General features: G+C 38.1%; 1 protein-coding gene across 5 annotated transcripts in view; it reads left to right on the top strand.

The window, feature by feature from the left end:
- Positions 1 to 22,158, top strand: part of THADA (THADA armadillo repeat containing) — a 210,189-nt gene that overhangs the window by 134,523 nt on the left and 53,508 nt on the right. For all 5 annotated transcript variants that reach the window (XR_004158825.1, XR_002111796.2, XM_019612707.2 and 2 more), the window contains one exon: positions 21,955 to 22,070. Coding sequence is in view for 3 of the 5 variants with exons in the window: in XM_019612707.2 (XP_019468252.1) it covers positions 21,955 to 22,070 (116 nt within the window). In the remaining 2 variants the exon portion in view is untranslated. Of the gene's footprint in view, positions 1 to 21,954; positions 22,071 to 22,158 lie in introns of those variants that run through there.

Below are 22,158 nucleotides of genomic sequence, written 5' to 3'. Positions count from 1 at the left end.
CATCGCTATTTCATTTCAAAGCATTTCTTTCACTCAGGCTCTGAATCAGAACTGACAGCGTACTCTGGATGTTGGTTTTGTTTCTCTGATGTTGTTTATTCATGGGCTGAAGAGAAGAATGGGAAATAGCTATCCAGGCTGAGGAAGGATTGTGCAGAAATTTGACTGACATAAAGAAACTGCATGGGACAAAGTTTATGTGGGGGCAGGATGAACAAGAAGCTGTGTTACACTTATATCTGGTGGAGTTTGATGGGAGGCAGTTCTTATTGTTAGGATCAGTCTGTATGCTTTGCTTTTGTAGGTCAGGGGCAATGGGGAACAAAGCTCTATTGAAAGAAAATTTGTTTTCCACTGTCTAGTACGATATGCTTCCAGTTTTGCAGCATTGCTGACAAAATGTCAGAAAGCACTGAGTTATATCACCAGAAATATGGCATCCAGTGGAACTGCAGGCAGTGGTTAGTCTTGAAGTACCCCGAAGTACCCCAGAAAGCATTTGTCAGGGCCTTGAAACAGCCTAGGTGTGGCCTAACAACAAAAGAGAGCAAGGGCAGTGCCAAAAGAGTGCTAGGGATACTTCTAAATTAACTACCTGTCAAGGTCCCTCCTGTTCTCTGCTCCTTCCCTCACAGAATGTTCCAGTCATCTCTAGATCATCGAGGCTGCCTTGATGTTAGTGAGTGTGGAAGCCTCCCGCAGGGCTTCAAGCAGGCAAAGAATGAGGGAAGCCCCTGAAGACATGATAAGCAAGTGCTTCTATTCTGTCCTCCCTCATTCCTTCACACACTTGCACCTTATGTTATCTTTCTCTGTTTCCCCTGGCACCACCACTCTGACCTCCTTCCTTCTCCCTCTTGCCTACTCTTGTTTCAGGTGCCTGCTTTTCCATTTCTCTATTCTGACCTGTATCCTCTCTTTAAGAGTAGCTGTTGTCCTGGTAGACCGTTACTTACTTCAGTAGAGTTATTATTGTAATGACAGAGATGTATATCAGGTCTATTTCTATATGCAGTTGTATTCAAAAGCATGTAATTCAGATTCAGTTATCTTTATATCTACAGTAAATGTTCTAAGTGTGTTTCTGGCAGTAGGTCATTCTAGCTTGATGTAGTTCATTCTGGTCTGCGATGTGTTGGGTTTTTGTCTTGTGTTTGTTTGTGGGAAAGTAAAAAATGGTTGCTGATTTTATTCTCAAGTTCACACAGTTATTTCCATAGACTCAGACAGGTCTTTGTGAGAAGGGGGTGTTGTGAAAGGTGTTTATACCTTGGAAATCATCTTTATCCTTTTTTCACGGAAATGTACTATCAGTAAGGTCGGAATATCTGTGTTATTACTAGAAATCGCATAAGAATTCATTGCTTAAATACTTAATTAAATTATTTTTAATTTTTAATTTAAATTAAAGTTATTGGACATTTGCAGTAAATATTGAGTTAGATTTCCATATATTTAAAATTTCTTAGCACCTTTCCTTCCTTTCCACATTCTAAATGGGTGTATTTGATGGGCTTTATAATATTAAAGTTGCTATTCTTCAAGGAAAGCAATAGTTAAGGTAGGGAAAGCCAACTCAAAACTTCTTTCATTCACTACAACGCGCTCTTAAAGCAAACAAATCACCTACTATATACACATCTCACATTTGTAAGTTACAGGAAATCATTCACTTGTTTCAGTCTTGTCTAAGTTGTAAATCAGACAAAATTGATGATTAGAGTCAGAAGCTGTAAAGAGATTAACTACTTTTTTCCAAAGAAAATATAAGTTTAGCTGTTCTTGAATGTGTTAGACTTGTGTTTTTTTTCTACTTTTTGAATTATTGTATCATATAGTGCCATAGGAAATACCAAGTAGAATGTTTGCTCTTCGAAACAGGCATTTTTGAACCTTCATAGACTTAAGATGTGGATAAGAATTTGTAGACCGTACAGTCAGTATCTTAAGTGAAGAACCTTCATGTTTTTTATTTCATACTGATACAAAGGTAACTGATGTAATCAGGAAAACATGTGCCATTGTGGTGCTGCCCACTCTGACCCCTCCCCCCCCCCAAAAAAAAAAACCTTGAAGATGTAGAGGTGCATATAGTAACATCTGAAAGACTTCACATATACACGTTGCCAAATAGTTGTTCTGATTTCCTGATATAACATCTAATAAAACACATATGCTGTATGCCTGTATCCTATGTTGCAGCATAAAGCCACAACTCATAGAATTAGTCCTGAAGTGTTTCAAAAGGACAGGACAGTGTTGTTGTCTTTGGGTAGATCAACAGGTGAATGGCTGAGCAGGCAGGATTTCAGACTTCTGTGAGGCTACTAGTTATTGCTATATTAAAATAGTAACCTTGAAAAGAATAAGATGCCTCAAGTGCTTCCAGCATCATAATACTTTTTTTTATTCTTTGGTTTTCTGATTTAATCATTTACGCATCTGAATTATCATATGACAAGCATCTATTTCAAAATGAATCAAATCGAATTAGATTATAGAGATATTATGAAATGATGATGTAATACTCTTGCAACTGTACTTATCCTGGAACATTTTACTCTGTTATATGTATGAAAATGATTGATAGTACAGCATCAGGTGGATTGTACTACCAAAAGTGAAAGAAAAAGGTTATAAAAGCCAAAATCATTTTATGTTTAACTAGTTTGAAAATAAGTAAAATATGAAACCTTAGCATTTATTGATTTCTGGTGAGGGGAAAAAAAGCAATCTGTAAATTTGTACTGTGTTTAGCAATAAAAGCATAATACTGTTTTCACTGAAAATAAACAGTTGACAGCAGTGGTGGATACAAAGTATTGGAACTGTAAGTAGTGTAACCATGAAGATTTCTTTCATGTTCTTCCTTTTTCATTTTTGTTAGGAACCTTCATGTATTCTCAGATGGGTAAATTTGCTTTTAAGTTTAATATAAACTAAGCCTGCATATAACTTACAAATTAACCTTTCAGACAGCTGCATTGAATATGTAGCACTCTTATTTAAAACTTCTCTGATAGTTCTAATGAGATAAAAAGCATTTTCAGTGTTGTACAGCGTCGTGTTTGTGAATATTTTAACAAGTTCATTTTCTGTTAACTTTAATTTGTGACCTTGATCTAAACAAATGACTTCATCCTAAATGTTTTCTAAACTGAATTGTGGATGCTGTTGAGGTTATCATGTCCAACTCTGAAACTGTCAGTGCAGCAAACTCTTGGGTTTTGTATTTTTGGAGTGCAGTAGGCTGTGATATTGACAGATTTCCTCAGAAGAAGAGGTGTTTATAACCACCTCAACCTCTGACATTTTTTTTCCATTGACAATTTGGTGAGTGCAGTTTTGCTAATGTTTTTCCATCAGCCTTTTCCTTTTTGAGTAATATATTTTCCATCCGAGTATTATCTTTTAATTCTCTGGTATTTACAAGGATTACTAATGGCAGCTGGAGGAAAGTTTAAAAGTTGAGTCAATTGCATGTATTTTTGTATCGAGTCAGTGTATGAATGGGGCTTTAATGGCGTTATCTACATGGGCTATGCCTGTGGTTTTTAAGAAGCAATTTTGTTTTTTAGAATTACAGTGCTACAACTAGCCAAGAGAAACCTCAAAACAATTGTGGTATTGCAACTGTGCAACATATAACACTTTGGAGTGCCCCTAAATGATGGACGATACTATTCAAAGAAGTGTCATGGGTATGAAACTTACATAGTCACAAGGTTGTAGCTGTAAGTTCTTAATGAAGTTTGTTGGGATATTTTTCTTTTAGTTGGCATGATTTTGCTGGGTGAGAAGGAAGAAAAAGTCTTTTGGAATGATAAATGCTAAGTAGTATTTTATATAGGGACTGACTGACAATGATGTGATAATTCGAGGAACTTTAAGGTCTATTCTTTCCCACTGTATAATACAAAATTTGCGTTCATTGTATTGCTACTGTATACAATATTAACTGTAGGAAATCTCTTTGCAGATTTTTTGCAATGAAAGTAGTACTTATCAGTAAGTATTTTCATTTGACCTTTTAACCTGTTTAAGAAAAAGTTGTTACTCAATTGTTATCTTTGATGTAAGAGAACGTTTATCTTTCTTATCATTAAATACGTAGTTAAAAAGGGGGGCTCTCTTTTTGCAGCTGGTTGATCATCTTCAGGTGTATTATAAAACAAGACTGCTGAAATGACCAGAGGCAGACTATCCCTATTTGTAGTGGGTGAAAAAGGAACTTGGTCTCAAAGTTCCTGTATTTTTCAACGTGGAGTTAACTTGTGGAATTGTGTGCAGTTTCAGCAAACTCCTAGGATACATTTGTGGATTCTAACTTCTGACAAAATCATCTTGTTACTTAATTTTTCAGGTTTGAGTTTACTTGAAGCAATTATACTTCATACAGTTACGTATGCTTTTTTTTAAAATCATTTTTATTTCTGTCGTAAATTTTACTGCTTCTAAAAAAATAACTCTAATTTACGTGATGACCTTTCCAGTAAATCAGCATATACCATTAGTCCATAGCAAAAGCTGATGATGAGCACAATTTTAGATGCATTATTCTCAGGATTTAGGACAGGGCACGGCACAGACACCACTAGGACTCTTAAAAGATTTCAGCAGTATGATAATGAATGTATGTATGCATGAGATCAATATCATAGAATGGTTTGGGTTGGAAGTGCCTTTGAGATCATGTAGTTCCAATCCCCCTGCTATAGGCAGGGACACCTCCCACTAGACCAGATTGCTCAAAGCCCCGTTCAGCCTGGCCTTGAATGCCTTAAGGGAGGGGGCAGATAATGGAGAGCCGTTCTGTTTTTCATCTTTTTGCAGTTTTAATTATCATTTATCATAATTATGAACAAAGCAATTGGACCATACAAGAGATGGTAGTAGTGGCTTCCTCTTTTATTTGCCACTGCATTCAAACTGTGAAGTGATTTAAACCTGCAGACTCTGTCTGAAATTCAGTTTAGTTTGTCTAAAGATGATAAAGAGAGAATATTTCATCTGTCAGCTATAGAAACCATCTATTTCAGTTGCTGCCATTGCAAATGCCCATTGGTAAGTTATGAAGGGGATAGGACACTGGCTGTCAAGTCGTACGTGGACAATAACACAGGCAAGAACAAATTCATACTGACTGCAAAGAGGAAAGATGCTGAAGATCCCCCTTTACTTAACCCGACTGCTGTAACTTTTTAGCATTTCATAGTTGTTAGAAAAGGAGCACAAAGCATCCTGGTTGTTCCTTTCATGACTGATGCAGAATGGCTTTCTGCTGCCTTGGGCAAGATCTGGCGTGTAGTGTAAACGGTGCATTGCCTCAGTGTTGCTCTTGCTGCCAAGACTTTAATGTCTGAAGATTTCGCTGGTCTTGTCATCTGCAGACAGCTTGTGCACAGCAGCCCACATCCAGCTGGTCGTCACTAACACTCTGGGGGTGTTGCAGCTGCTGCAGATCAGCTCAAAGCAATCTTCTCTAAGGCATTTCAGTGAAAAGGAGCAAGATTTCCTTAATTTCAATAGCAGGACTCTGCAAACCTAACTCCTGTGACTGAGCGGAGTTGAGAGCTTCTTTCATTTGAAGCCTGGCTAGGTTTGACGTTGTCAAACTGCAGCTCAATGCAGTGTTTTGGAAATAGCAGGCATGGTAACACTTACCGTTGACACCGCCATGCTCAGAAAGCAACCTCTATGCAGTTTAACTTGCAAAGGAAATGGAGCATTTGAACTCCAGCAACTTTAAAAACTGTTCTTAGAACTGTTTTTAGAGTCAGACAGCTGTACTCCTCTGGGATAATAAAATCAAAGGCAAGCATGTGCAGGTGTTGGAGAAAGTAGCCTTGGATAGGAAAATGTGCTGGAAGAACTTTTCAAAAAATAATTCTGCCATAAATACTGTTCCTTTTCCCTTTCGTCAACAATGTATTCAACCATTTGCATGAGCATGGAAGAAGCAAAAGGAAAATAATACTAAAGAAGAGGTCATCCCAAGCAGGTTTTAGCACCTCTTAATAGAAAAGCCCCATTTAATTCCATCATGTTACTTTGGAGTTTGTCTGCTCTGCTGCATTTGCAGAGACAGCATGCGTATGTCATAATGCTTATGGTAAAGCAAAGTGCACCAGCTTGTTAGAAAAAAATGTTTGATAGTTTTGAGATTGGCACTTTCCGTGATAGTTTGTCTGGGATGCTTGTTTATCTGGGGGGAAAAAAAGAAAAAAAAAAAAGAAAAAAAAAAAAAGAAAAACTCCACAAGGCTTTGTGGATAATTAAAATCAGAGGGTGTATTTGAGCTATTCTGGTGAGATGTAATCAGTTGGCTGGCTGGATTAAGGTTTAGGAACAAATCAAATATATTACAGGTAGAATTTTAATTGTTCAAAGGATAAATGCAAAATTCATTAAGGTTGTTCTGTGATTATGTTGTTAGTCCTTTCCTTGCCCTTAAGTTTACCTTGGCCAGGGCACTTGCAGTAAAATGGCACTGTGGAAATTACTGGAAAACATTAACATTAACTTGTTATTGTAAGCTGACATCATCCTGAGCCTGATGGGAAGTAGAATTTATATATAGCTTGTCCATATGTGTAAGGCAAAAATTGCTGAGTTTCAGCAGCAGTATGATTCATGTATTTTTGCTGTAGTTCAAGTTTCATCATAAGTTATCTGTATTTCTATGGACTTGTTTTTATAGTTTCAAAAGATACGTGTTACCAGTAGAAAACTAGGAAGGTCATGGTCCAAAACAGATGAACAGTGGGGTAATAGCACCTTACATTTTTTGTATGCTTTTGGTGATATGTTCCAGATCTTACTGGCATATGTAATCTTCCCATTATTCTCTCTGGAGAGCAAAATGCTTTCTTAAGAAGTATGCCTAAAAGGATAATCTAGTCATTCTTCTTCCCTGGATAAATTCTCATGAACATGCATACTGCGAGTGAGTTGGAACTTTTAAAGATCTGATTTGTCTCTCTCTGCGATGCGTCTCTTGTAGATTTTTAAATAAAATCCTTTGTCTGTTTCCGTGTCTGAAAGACTATTTTGTATATTCATCCTTTTGGAATATGAATTTGAGGGGACAGCTAAATAATTGACACTCAACATGCCAAGTGGGAACTTTATTTCTTCTGCACACATGCAGTGGAAGTACAAAGATATTTTCTGTTTCTGTCCTCTCACTTCTCAGGCAGTGTGCCCTGTTGGAGATATGTCTATCCACTGGTAGCACAGGGTGCCTCGTATACAGCGAGATTAAGAGTATAGGAGGGCTGTTGGACCAAAGATTATCTTCTCCATATCTTAGGACACTATTTAGTGGGTTCATCTTACAGGAATTACTTTCTAGATGTTACTGACTTTGTAAAGCTAAACTATTCAATACTAATGTTTACAGTAGGAGTTCCTTTTGTCTTCGCTATAAGTTAAGCACCAATTAGTTGTGTTATCTAAATAGGAAGTAACTTTCCATTCCACGTTTTAGTTATGCGTTCCCTTTTTTTGTTAGGGTTAATTTTGGAAGAAGAAAATTCTTGTGGATTCTACCTGCATTTAACTCCATACTCAAGTATGGAGTTTTCTAGACGTGAGATATTATGTGATCACTTTTCTTTCTTTTTTTTTTTTCTTCTTCCAGTAAGAGGTATTCGTGAATACAAAGCTCATTGCTTCAGGAAAAGTCTCATTGGCTGTACTCATGATAGTAATTTACAAGTGCACAAGGCTGTTTTCGCCTGTCACCTCTGAGATGATTTGATAGCATGATCTGGGTGCATGTTGTCATACCTCCTTACTTTCCAGACTGGGTGTTTCAACCACACTGTCTGTTGGGAGTGATCTCTGCCCTGCTATGAGATGTTTTATCAGAGTATCAGGCTCCACTTTAAGAACTGAAGAGTTTGGTGTTTCACTTCAGGGTCTGGGCAGTAGTACTGCTGTTCAATGGAACTGCATAAATAGAACCATTATCAGTGACAGTATGCTTGTAAACATGCAGAAATGGAAGCATAAATCCATCCCTTATACATGAGGCATGTACAACAGTCTTATGTACAGTAACTTTCTTAATGTATTAATGGGGAAAGATTTGGGAAAATTGTAGTATGGCTTTGAAAAGCCACTTTTTTCATAATTGTAGCTAACTATGTTTGGACATCTAATGTAGCAAACTATTTGTTAGGCTTTAAAAACACTGAATGTTTTTGTTTGAGAGCAGGAGACTTGTGTACATATTTTCTCTAATATGAATTTAAAATTGTAAGTTAGGAGAGCTTTTCTGAAGCTATGAATAAGTTATAATACGAATTCTGAAATAAGAACATCAGATCTCTATAGCTTAGTTCTAATTACTTTCTCAGCTTGTATGTTGATGCAGGCATTCCTGAGACGTAAGATCAGCTCTCCTGAAAGCAGCGCAGCTACAGGGTCAAGTAGCAGAGTACTTTTGAGCACCCTTTATAAACATGTTCTTACTGACCAAGTCTATTATGTGTCAGCTTTTTAGTGGCAGTGGAGGTATCCTTAAATCTTCTTCCTAATTGTAAGTATCCCTAAGTAAACAAGGGTGTGTACCTTGGTCTTTTATTTGCATTTTGTCTCCTTCATGTGAATGTTTGCAGGATAGCTTGTTATGCAGCATACAGTGGAAAAGAGTTGTTCTAAATTGTTACACCACGGCCCTTCCCCCAGTCCCCCTCCTCAAAAATAAAATAAAAGGAAGAAAGGAGGGGTAAAGCTTTATATTCTTGAAAGTGCCGGAATTAAGATCTTGAATAGATTTTGATGATGGCAAGAAATAGGAAGAGGAGACTTAATTGTATCCTTCCTATTGTTAGGGTTGTGGGGTTTGTTTTTTGTTTTTTTTAATACAAAAAACACAGCCTTAGCACTAATTTTTAACTGTTTCTAATGTCATTGCTTTGGACTTCAAGGTTTTGGTTATGTGCTACTGAGAAGATAAGTATGTTTGCAGGGAGTAGAAATGCCACGCAGTACCTTCTTTTGTCTCTGGTCAAGCTGGCTGGTTAGAATGATGTGTGTGTGACACTCATCTGTCAGTTTTGCTTGCTCTTAGTGCTGTCTAGTAATAGTTTTCTCATCCATCAGGCAATCTGTAGGTCTTTTGGTTAGGCAGCTCTACTCACTGCATGTGTCTCAAGTTATAAAATGAATGACTTGGGCAGGAATGTTGATGTGCTTGCAGATAGGAAGGCTTTGCAGAGGGATCTGGTTGGTTGGATCAGTGGAACACATCCAGTTATATGATATTAAACAAAGTGAAATTCTGAACACTACTGGATCACAATAATGCCATGCAGTGGTAGGAGACTAAGGAAGAGTGGCTAGAAAATGGCCCAGAAGAAGAGGAGTTGAGGTTGCTGCTCAACAGCTGACTGAACATGAGCCAGCAGTGTGCCCAGGCGGCCAGGAAGGTCAATGGCAATCTGGTCTGCATCAGAAGTATTGTGGCCAGCAGGATTAGGGAAGGGATTTTTCTCCTGTACTCAGCTCTGATGAGGCTTGAGTACTGTGGTTAGTTTTGGACCCCTCGCTGCAGGAAGGACACAGAATTGCTGGAACACATTCAGAGAACAGCACTGAAGCTGGTGAAAGGATCAGAAGGCAAGATTTATGAGGAATGGCTGAGGGAACTGAGGCTGTTTAGTCTGGAGGAAACTGAGGGATGATATCATCATCATCCTGAAAGGAGGTTGCAGTGAGGAGGCTGTTGGTATCTTTTCTCAGGTGACAAGTGATAGGGTGCAAGGTAATTGTCTCAAGTGGCTCTGAGAAGGTTTAGGTTGGATTTCAGGAAACATCTCTTCATGAAAAGACTGGTCAGGTGTTGAAATGGGCTGCTCAGGAAGGTGGTGGTGTCACCATCTCTGGAGATGTTTAAGAGATGCGCTGATGTGGCACTAAGAGGCATGGTTTAGTGGTATACTTGTGTCGGGTGGGAGGTTGGAGTTGATGATCTTAAAGGTCTTTTCCATCTGAATTATTTTTTTAGATTTAAAAGAAAAGGAAAAAAGTGCCTTTAATCCAAATAGTAAAACAGACAGACTTATCGGATTTCTGTGTGAATAGGCAAGCCAGGTACTTCTAAGAGAAAATACAGCCAGGATATTTGAGCGGGGAAAAAAAAAAAGTGATGTAAGTTGGCAGCAAACTTTTTATTGTTTTGTTTTGTGGCATACAGACATAAGCTAGGATCTAGTTTCATCCTCCTTTTAAAATAGGTTTTTTCCTCCAAATAAAACTGGCATTGTATAAGAATTTTGATCTGTGAAATTTCACTTGTTAGCTTGTTTTAGACAAAAAACAGAGTTCATTTTCAATTTTAAGAAAACATTTTGGTCTTGTGGCTTTGTGGTATATATCTATTGCTGAAAAAAAAGCTTCATTGCTGTTTTTTAGTATTTCATACCTTTCATTAGTTGTGGCATTAATAATTTTCAGACTATTAAACAGGTGTGTTATTCTTGCTCAGTTATATGGAATTAACTAGTATTTTTATTCATTACTTCAGACACTTTCATACTTTATTTTACAACATCTTAATTCAATCAAAACACGCTTGCCTGCATTTTAATTAAAACAACTTGATTCTGTTTTAAGCCTGGCTTTATGAATTTTGATGGACGTATTTGGAGGAAGGATTTACAAGCCTTACTTTCTCATGAATAATAAAGTGAAGTTGTGTAATTAGGTGATGAAATGTGCTGACAGAACAAAGCTGAAATTATGGAAAAATTGAATTGTAAACCAGCTGTTGCTTTAACGTGGGAAAGAACCTTGATTTTCGAAAAAAATATTTGCAAAGGGAAATATTGCAACTTCTGATTGAGTTTTATTACTTCATACAAAGATAGATGTGAGGAAGCAAATAATATTTGTATACAGTAAACATTTATGACAATCATGTCATTTATATTTGGCAGAAATAATAATCTGATTTGTCAGTTATGAAATCAACAGCATGAAATTAAAGGCTTCAAAGAACAGAGGTGGTAGGAACACAGGGATGGTTCTTACAGTAATGTGGTGCATATATAAATGATCCAGGACTGCAAGCAGTGTGGTTAAGTGGTGGCTATTGAAACACTACATTTGTGAGGTGATTGCAAAAGAACTGATGAATATTTGAAATTCTTCTTTAGTGCATTGTCATTCAAATATGGAAATGAATGGAAAATATTTACTGCTGGTGTGGCAGAGGATTAAACATCTGCTGTCAGAGCACAGGGTGTAGGGGCACCACCTGTACTGTCTGGGTACGAGGCTGCCCAGCATCCTGTCACTTCCCATGCAACAGGGTTCAACTGTACATTTAGTCTGTCACACTGGTGATCTCCTCATACCTGACACAAGACTTGCTTGTCATGCATATATCAAAACATATATCATTACTTGCATTATGTGCCTGTTTTCTCTGTGACTTCTCAGATGGTTTTCGGCAACACCAGTGTATATTCTGATGTCTCAACTACAGTTGTTACCACGTAGTTGCTATTCAGATGAAGTTCAAATCCATGCTTCAGGAATGCAGAACGTTGGTTTATTTAACCTCACCATTGCTACCTATGCATTCCTAAAAATCATTGATTCAACACTAATTTTACATGGTTAGCCTGCAAATTGTGTAGCTGCTTTTGTTTCTGAGAGTTATATAAAATGAAAGGACTGTGTTCATGCCATACATGCTAAAATAATATATTTATTTTGTATAAATATGTGGGTTTTTTTAAGGAGCAGGAAGAAATCCAAAGATAGGCAGATAGCTATAAACTCTCAAATTTATCTAAGTATCTTCTTGGAAAACTGGGAAGGAAGTTGCAGTTTTTAGTTTCTTTGTAATTATCACACTGTTTTATGCTGCTCATCCTCTAAAAATTAAATAAAAAGATTTTGGGGGGGGCTTGTTCACTGGAGATAATTATAGTAGCTTTGAACTTTTTTATCATCCTAATAAAAATATCTTCACCTGCCACAGCATCTTGCCAGATTTTATCGACTTGATCTTAGTAAAAAATGAAAAACTGGTCTAGTTTTCAGAATACTAAAATAACTTCGCAGTTGTATTATCATACAATAAGTGTAAAATTATATCCCTCTTAAAAAAAGAAAAATAAGAAAAAAAGAAAATGTGGCTTGTTTGAGGCTGTCTCGTTAGCCTGTTAATACTCTTCCTTTTGATGGAGGAATTCCAAAATACCACATTTAACTTAGTGCAATGATCTCTGCTGCCATTTTGCAAGCACTCTTTCTGTCCTCCCCCCCTTCCACGTTGCTTCTACCTCCACAGTTTGGTGAGCGGCATATTTTTCCAAGCTTCATGTTTACACAGTGTTTTATTTCAGCTGATGAAACATCTGTATTATTATTTTTTTATTATTATCTTTTAGGGGTGTAAATACTCTCTGCTGAGAATGTATGCCGTAGTGTGATGTCAGTTTGCTTTTTTTCAAGAAGTGCTGAAATGAACACTGAGAGCACTGTTTCAGTCTTGCAGTTAGGAATGTGAATATTTGTACTGTATACTTAATTTCATACAAACATAGCTGAGGGTGTGCATGCAGAAGTTTTTATTGGTTCAGGTCAGCTTAAGGGGAGAAAAGTTTAACTTTTCTACATCACTGAGAAGTGTGCAATTATATAACCTTCAAAGTGTTTGGAAAATCTGCTTAATAAAGGCACTTTGTGTGGCTTCATGATGGAAGCTGCTGTTTTCTTTTAATTATGAACATGTGTGCATGCATACAGTGTCAGTACTTTAGTGTCTGAAGTTAAAAGTTGATGATAACTTCAGAAACCTTAGTTCCTCCTTTAAAAGTTAATTGTCTTTTAAGCAAAAATAAGCAAAAAATCACAACAATAGATTAGCTTGATTAAATTTATGGCTATTAAAAAGCTGCATTATAATTTCAGTGTCTCTGTAGATATTTGGGCACAAAAAAAGTTAAAGGCACTATTTTTTAAAGTTTATATAAGCTTTCATCCTCCATTGCATTGCTTTGTTACTATCATATGTATTTCATAGCCTGAATACAGCAATTTGAGCTGATATGACAGTTTCTAAAGATATGATCAACTTCGTATCAACTTCAAAGTTGATATGGGGGAGATAAATGTTTCTTCCTGCTTCACATGATTAGTACATTTGAATTCACTGGTGTCTAATCTTTTTTTTTTTTAATTTATTTAAAAGGTAGTTTTCATTTTGTTTTCCTCACTCTCAGAAAACAAATACCTGGAAAGTGTTATGTCTAAGTTCTGCTTAGGCACGAAGAAAACTCTTTGTGAAACGCCAGTGAAACGAAGCTGTATGCTTCCCTTTCTCTGTCTTCTCCACTCTCCTTCGCACTTTCCCTTTCCTTGGGGATTCTGAAGTTGAAGAACAAGGATATAAAGTATTGTCAGTCACAGGGAAGGGAGACAAGGTTCTGGTTGCTGCTGGCTCAGTGTTAGTAAAGCATCGTGAGCCAAAGAGTCTTAGTATGATCTTTGTCTGGAAACTGCTACTCATAATAAATCGAAGTACCTGGTCTTTGCATGGCCTGTACCATTTTAACAACTCCTGCCCAAGTTGGCAGGTAGTCAATAGTATTTTCCAGGTGTATTAGTTTGACAAACCTGCACAGCTTGGTGGTAGAAGAATAAAGGATTGTGAGCATCCAGCAACTTGTCCATCTTCAGTGCACAGAACTAAAGACAATACTTCAGGTTTTGTATCTTCAGGTCCTGTTAAAAAGACTTCCATCATCTTAAAGATGGTATCTTTCTTTGTGTTTACTTCATGTCAGTTGCAGGATGACAGAACTATCTTTCAGTCTATTTATAAACCTTCCTTGACTGATGGTGCAAATCTTTTGTAACCTGAAAAAGAAATAATATATATATATATACACTCATAATGCCTTAATGTAATTATTAAAAAAAAACCAAACAAAAAACTGAATTCTAAAGGAACACATTAAGTGAGGAATTTAGCAAAGGATTTGAAATTGAGTAATGTTTTGAATCTGAAGAGAGCTGTATGCTGGAAAGCTGGTCTTTTTTGTTATTCATATCAAACCTTGTCATAAAATTTCTACCTCTTTGTGTGAAGACTGACTGGTTTATAGTCTCAGGTCACCAAAAGTAAGTTATATTGAATCACAGAATCATAGAATGGCTTAGGTTGGAAGGGAAATCAAGGATCAAGTTCCATCTCCCCTGCCACAGGGAGGGTTGCTAGCCAATAGGTCAAGTACTGGCTCAGATTGCCCAGGGTTCCATTCAACCTGGCCTTAAACACCTCCAGGGATGGAGCATCCACAACCACTCTGGGCAACCTGTTCCAGCACCTCACCCCTCTCTCACTGAAAAATTTCCCTTGACATCTAATCTGAATCTCCCTTCCTTTAGTTTGAAACCATTAACCCTTGTCCTATCACTATCTACACTTGTAAAAAGTTGACTTCCCTTAAGTTTATAAACTCCCTTTAAGTAACTGAAATGCTGCAGTGAGGTCTCCCCATAGCCTTCTCTTTTCCAGGTTGAAGAAGCCCAATTCCTTCAGCCTGTCTTCATAGGAGAGGTGCTCCAGCCCTTGCTCAGTTTTGTGGCCTTCCTCTGGACCTTCTCCAAAAGTTCTACATATTTTTTTGTGATAGGGGCCCCAGTACTCCAGCTGGGGCCCCAGCAAGAGCGGATCAGAGGTGAACAATCACCTCCCTCACCCTATTGGCCACCCCTCTTCTGATAGAACTCAGGATACCATTGGTCTTCTGGGCTGCAAGTGCAGACTGCTGGTTCTTGTTAACTTTTTCATCAACCAGGACCCCTAAGTCCTTCTCTGCAGGGCTGCTGTCAAGGAGTTGTTTTATTTGTATACATACATGGGATTACTTCGATCCAAGTGCAAAACCTTGCACTTTGCTCTGTTTGACCACCTTAGGTTCACAAGGGCCCACCTTTTGAGTTTATCAAGGTCCGTCTGGATAGTATCCCTTCTATCTGCTTTATCAGCCACATTGCTCAGTTTGGTGTCATCAGCAAACTTGCTGAGGGTGCACTCAATCCCATCATCTGTGTCACTGATAACGATGTGAAAGAGCACCAGTCTCAAGACACACCTCTGGACTCACTGCTCTTTACGGCCTCTACCTGGATTTAGAGCTGTTGACCACAACCTTCTGGCAGTGACCTCCCAACCAGTTCCTTATCCACTAAATAGTCCAGCCTTCAAATCCATCTCTCTTCAGTTTAGAGATAAGGATGTGGTGGGGGCCCATGTCAAAGGCCTTGCAGAATTCTAGGTAGTTGAAACCAGTTGTCCTCAATTTGTTCTCTGCTGCCATCACTCCATGATAGGTCACCAGATTGGTTAAGCACGATCTTTCCTTGGGGAAGCCATGCTGCCTGTCTCGAACACACACTCATCCCTCTTGTGTCTTCTAGGAGGATCTGCTTCATGATCTTCCGTGGCACAGAGTTGAGACTTACCAGCCTGTAGTTCCTCAGGTCCTCATTCTTCCCTTTCTTATAAATGGGAGTGATGTTTCCCTTTTTCCAGTTCCAGGGACTTTACCCGAGAGCCACAACTTTTCAAATTATGGAGTGCAGCTCAGCCATCACATCAGCCAGCTCTCTTAGGACCCTGTGCGTGTAATCCAGCTGCATGGGCTTGTACACATTCAATCCAATGAGTCAGTCACAGTCTTGTTCCACTCTTGTAGAGAGAGAGACTTTGCTCCTGCAGCTTCCACTTGGAGGTTTAGGTTCAGTGATGTGAGAATCCTGGCTGCCAGTGGAGACTGAGGCAGAGACCTCAGAGTACCTCAGCCTTCTCCGTCTCTGTTGTGGCCTGTTCTCCTTCTTCATTTAGCAAAGGAGGTACACTCTCTTTGGCCTGTCTCTTCTGACCTGCAGAATCCCTTCTTGTTCTTTCTAACATCCCTTGCCAAGTTCAGTTCTGTCCGTGCCTTGACTTTCATAATCCCATCTCTGCAAGTCCAGACAGCATGCCTGTGTTCTTCCAAGGTGTCATGGCCTTGGCTATTGGGTGCTGTACCACCAACACTGATGTCTGACTTCATGGGCCAATATAATAAAACAGGAGGCATTAGTTCTGGAGCAACCATCATGTATACCAAGCAGTAGCATTTCATGCGTGTTGAAAGTGGAGCACTTCTGTAGTTAACTTCCACAGATTGTGTGTTTGGACGCCTCTAATTTTAGCTTGCCTTGAATGCTGTGGAAAGATTTGAATAAAACACGCCATCATTAATTTCAATTTAAAATTTAGTTTAGACATTCTACTCCTATGATGAAAAAATAATTATTTTGTAGGAAGGCTTACTAGGTCTTTAAAGTCTGGTGAATAAATAGTAGAGGGCTTGCATTGAAACAAGAAAATCGTTATTTTGCATGTATCAAATGTCAGACCAAGGTAAACCACAGTGGTTTAAACATCGTCTTTGATGAATGCCAACGTTTGAGTGAATCAAACTCTATGTGAGTTGTATCTTCTAATTCTGCTGCTTAAGTATGGTTCTTGTTTTTTAATGTTTGCATAATACCATTCTGAAAGGATACAATTAATCTGGAAAGTGAATTGCAGAGCAGTTTTGTTTGAATTCTCAGTACTGAATTTCTTATGTGGACTAATTTAAATTCACAAATTTGATCTATTTTTATATACACAGCACTCCATTTTTCAAGTCTTTTTGCTTGAACAATCAAACTATGTAGGTCTCTGGTGTATTTGGGAGGGATGCACGTTGGGAGTTGTTTTCAAAGCTGACGAGATTAAATTAGTTTGAGCTTCTAGGAAAAATATGATAGCCCCTTCATAATTGTGAAGCAGATGTTATATTATTGCTTAGAGATAAATCTCTTCTAATTCCTGGAAATTAACACAAGTGCAGAAAAATAAAATCAAGAAGGTTGAGGCACCAAATGGTCTTCGATTATCTGAGGATATAAAAGGCCTTAAGAAGAGCCTCTTGATGTACGTTATTTTCCTCTTTCATCCCTTTACTTCTAGAGTATCCATTACTTAACAGATTAAGAGCATACCACAAAATACATAGGAAAAACTAGTAGTAATGTCAATTTTGAACATGGTTTTTCATGAAAAAGATTAATTTCAAGTAGGTAATAATGTGAACCATTTTAATAAGCAAACCACAACATAGGCAAGAGCACACTTCAGTAGGATTGAAGGTGGAGATCTCTGGTGAAACTCACAAATGTTTTCCAGCTTGTACTTTTGCAAAGTACTTTGTAGAAAATGGTCTGTTTCTAAAGTGATCTCAGGAAAGTTAGATAATCAACTGTCAACAAAATGATGTTTAGTAGATAGGAGTTCAGAAGGTTTAAAACAAGTTAAAAAATCCACTGGAGAAGACAGAAAAACAAAAACAGAAACTGGAGACATTCACAGTGACAGTATTCTCGTAAGAAGAGAGATGGCAGAAATCAGTTCTCCAGTAAATATCAAGGAGAAGATCAGTGCAATCCGATCAGTTGTTCCAAACAAAAGCAATAATGAAATAGTTCTGGTTCTGCAGCAGTTTGATAACAATGTAGACATTGTTATCAACAAACAACAACAACAAAAAAAGTCACTCCAACTGCTAACTTTCCAGATGTTTTTTTCATACAGGAACACCTGTTAACACAGGGAGGAGAGTTTATTTCATCATTCCTGTCATACGGACCCCAGTTGGATCACTGTATTCAATAGATACCTCAGTGGAAAAAATTCAAACCAACTGAATGGCGTCTAGAGAACAGTCGCTTACTGTGAGGGTAGTAGTGAAAAATAACACCTTACTTCAAGAGCTTGAATTTTGAGTGTAAAAGAAACACTTGAAGAGGTCTCCTACAGCTGTTTTGAAGTCTGCTTTATTGGCTGGTTTCTAGATTAGGACAGATGAGCATTTGTTTCATCTGACAATTCTTAGACCCTACTTCAATGTTTGCACAGATTAGATAGTCTCCTGACATCTCTTTTGTTTCTGTGCTTGTTTGAAATTACTGCAGCTGTTCTTCCTCTTGTATAATTTCACAAAAAATAACCCAAATTAAATTGTGTCAACTTAATGCTATGCAGTAATACTTGTGTTTCCAAAGCAAACAAACAAACAAAAAGGATAACCCCAGGAGCAAGCGACAGCTGGAAACCAAGATCTGAGATGTAAAAATCTGGATGTAAAGGTTTTATTTTCGCAGAGCGAAGCAAAGGCCCCAGTTTGATCAGTTACTCGTAACATTCTTACTTTATAAGTACAATGTGCTGCTACTAATTTCAAATTTGAGTGTTTTCATATGATATGCTCAAATGGTCTGATATCATCTCTAAACCTTCCTAAATTCAGCACATTGGTAGTTGCAATGAAAAATCAGTGGAGGACATAATTTTTTAGTTTGCATAGAAACCCTGTTGTGTCTATCACTATATCTTTCAGGCAAAGGGATTTTCAAATTTAGAGGCTGTAAAATAAGCTAAAGAAACGAGGAGAGTCAGCACCCTGCTCCTGCTATTCTAGCTTCCAAATTCCTGTGCAAGCAAAAGTCCTTGACTTCAACAAGATCATTCCTATGAGACTTCAATACTGCTCCATGTATCTTCGTATTTTTCCATTTAGAAATTACATTACCAATTAGCATTTCCTGAGCCTTTGTGGGAGGAGCAGTGTTGAAAGTGAGGGAGCGTATAAACAGGAGGGGGTACGACTATTTATGAGGGTGGATAGTGATAGGACAAGGGGGAATGGTTTTAAACTGAGACAGGGGAGGTTTTGGTTGGATATTAGGAGGAATTTTTTCACACAGAGGGTGGTGACACACTGGAACAGGTTGCCCAAGGAGTTTGTGGATACCCCATCCCTGGAGGCATTCAAGGCCAGGCTGGATGTGGCTCTGGGCAGCCTGGTCTGGTGTTTGGCGACCCTGCACATGGCAGAGAGGTTGAAACTAGATGATCATTGTGGTCCTTTTCAACCCAGGCCATTCTATGACTATGTGAATGAGAAAGGTAAAAGCAGTGTAGAATTTTATAGGTGCTGTGACTTTTGTCTGAGGAATATCACACTCTTCTTTGTGTAGAGTCCTACCAGAGTTCATCTCTGCTCTGCAAGAGGTATTGGCTTTCATCTGTGATTAAATATTTCCTCTTTGTGCTCATGACCCAGATAACTAAACATCCAGATGACCATAAATCTTTTTTTTTTTTCTTTTAGCGAATTTTTCCTGTATTTTAAATACTACTTGGAGAACTTGTTATTAAACAGTACAAAAAGGTCTCAAAGAACAGGAATTACTTGCTTTGTTGACTAGAAGGCTACAAGTCATGCTTTCTCTGTTGGTATCTTGAGTTTTTCCCTTCATAATGACTGTGATATGCCTACTAGGCTTTTATAATAAGCTCTGGAGGTGATAACAGAGCCTTCTACAGGGAGTTTGGCCTTCTTTGTCCTTGGAGGGGAAAAGGGTGTGAACTTCCTCCTCAGTGAAAGCCAGCTGCCTGTTGGGTTTGTTGTGAGCCCTCAATGAAGGATCTCAAGAGTAAGAACAAAGATAATTTGCTGTCAGCACTTCAGAGTGATTATATATGCTAATTCTAATTCTCCTTCCTCTAAAAAGCTCATTAGTCATGTATAGTATATCAGGTCCTGCACACCTTGAAGAGCCAATGTAAAGTCTGTAGGCTTCATATCCCTGAATACTTACATTTTAAGTTTGGATTGGGTTTGCCAATCATAGCTATTTGATACCTGAACTCTGATTAAAAATTCATCTGTATCTGTTTTACTGTAGGGATTTGTGTCTTTTGCCTCCGTAATGCGGAAATCCTCATGGCGTGAATGAATGAGTACTGTTGTTAGGACTCATGATGCCAGTTACTCTGGCAAAAAAAAAAAAAGAGACTTCTTGCACAGTTTCTTTGTATAATTCTAGTAAATCATACTAGTTATAACAGTAACCCCCATGGTTAGCACGTACTTGGCTATATACACTGTAATGCAGTAGAACTTGATTGCACAACCTTTTGTCTTGCTTGGGCTGCATTGAGTGAAGAGGAATTGTCTTGGGTCGCATCTGTGAGGGTTGCTCTGAAAGTAATGCCTGATAATTATTTCCATGTGTACAACTGATACAAAGAGCACAATACTGTTTAATAGAGCAAATTTTCAGCTGCAAGACACTTTTGCAACACAATGGCCACTACTGGTTATGCATTTTCACCAGAGGTGAACAAGAGCTGCCTACTGTACTCATAACATTCTACTTCTATGGAGATGACTCACTTTTACTTCCACCACTACTGAAACTCACTACCTGCCACCTCACTGTGCTCACATCCTCTGTTTGGTCTCCATAAGCATTCACCAACCATCAGTGAATGTTAATGGTGCCATTTTTTCCTCATGGAGAAATCCAATTCCACACCTTTACTTCATATGCACTTCCACGTCAGACGCCGTTGTGTCAGACTGCCCCACTTCTGCCATCTGCCACATGGCAACAACATGTAATGCAGTATTGGTGGAAAAGTTCAGCCTCTATTGCTATACCACCAACGTCCATCTCTGAAATCATGAGGCAACGTAATAAAATAGGAGGCATTACTTTCAGAGCACCCTTCATAAAATATATGATGTAGTTAATGTATGTAAATAACAAAACTTTTTAAAATTTTTAATGTTTTTTATTAAAACATAAAAAGTAGAGCAACAAGACCATAAATCTAGTGGGATATTTGACCTTGTTTTTGTGAAACTAGTGCATCAGTCTGGTTCGATGGCAGTGGCTACAATTCTTGATAGCTCTCAAGGTGTTCATTAGAGATTTTTGATGAATTTTTACTCTTCCTATGTTTCATCCTTGAAAACAGTTGTTCACAAATGTAGGTACTGCTAAAAATTGGTGACATGAGTAAGACATGACCGTGAGGTGAGGGATATTTCTCTCTTATAAGGGGAGGCTTATAAAAGTCTGGTAAAGAGACATGATTAAACTTTGGATTGCAGCTCTATGCATTCCATTTGAAAATTCACAAGTAATGTATTTATGTCAACTGAAAATGGAGTCACAAAATAAACCAAAAAATTGATGACTTTTCCTCAGTCTTGAAACCTATTTTCAAATTCCTTTATCACAATAGAAAGCATGGCTTGATTTTTTTTTTTTTTCTTTCTGTGTATAGGACTGTATTCAGCCAATGTATCAAAATCCATGAATGTATTTGCTATGACTTGAACTGGGACTGCACTGCTCCCCATGCCCTGCTTTCAGCCCAGATGGGGTTAATAGTGCACCAGTGTTTGGTTGGCTGAGGGGCCAGACTGCACTGCTATGATGGTGTGGGGCAGGGGATGGCTGCAATGTGAGCTGTGCTGGGCCACAGGTGCCTGTGAGTTGGGCATGCTTATAGCAGAAGAATCATTCAGCAGCATTGTTGGCTTATGTGGAGTTTGCCTTTGCTCTGCACCTCTTCCGTTCTCTGTGGCTGTGCATGTGGGTGCGTGTGGCCCTGTGCCTCTGCTGGGCTGGGCTGCCCAACATGTTCCACTAGCAGTGGTGCTGGCATCAGCAAGCAGGTGACTCTGAGAAGAGGTTGGTAATGGAGTGGTGCTCAAGTTAGCAAGGCCAGAAGGTAATCAATCAGACTGTGCTCTGACCATGTCAAGGGTGTGAATGTCTTCTTTTTGACCAAGTCAAGGGTGTGAATGTCTTCTTTTGTTATTCACTTGTGAAAAATGAATTCTAACAAATATGTAATTTAAGAGTTCTATCTGTTGCTATGCTAAATGAATACACACTTTTGCCTGTGTAACAGTTGTTTATTTTGCAGGTGATTTTCACCCAAGTTATTTGATGGAAAAACAGTGTCTAGAAACTAGTTTCAATTAAAAATATACATACATTCTTTTAATTTATTTTTTTTTTTTAATTTAGGTTTTTTACTTGTTGCAGTCATACTTGGATTCAAAACAGCTTGGTAATTCAGACTTTGAGCAGGGACTCAGTGACATCATTACCTGTATAGGAAGCAAACTGTGGTTGGCTAAAAGGTAAGATGAAACATTTGCTATATATGATCAGTTGTATCTATTTATTTCCCTAAGAATTGTGTAAAATTTAGGTGCTGTGTTTTTAATC

Source organism: Meleagris gallopavo, chromosome 2, assembly GCF_000146605.3.
Source record: "Meleagris gallopavo isolate NT-WF06-2002-E0010 breed Aviagen turkey brand Nicholas breeding stock chromosome 2, Turkey_5.1, whole genome shotgun sequence".
Lineage (NCBI taxonomy): Eukaryota > Metazoa > Chordata > Aves > Galliformes > Phasianidae > Meleagris > Meleagris gallopavo.
This window is presented reverse-complemented; position numbering and strand designations above follow the sequence as displayed.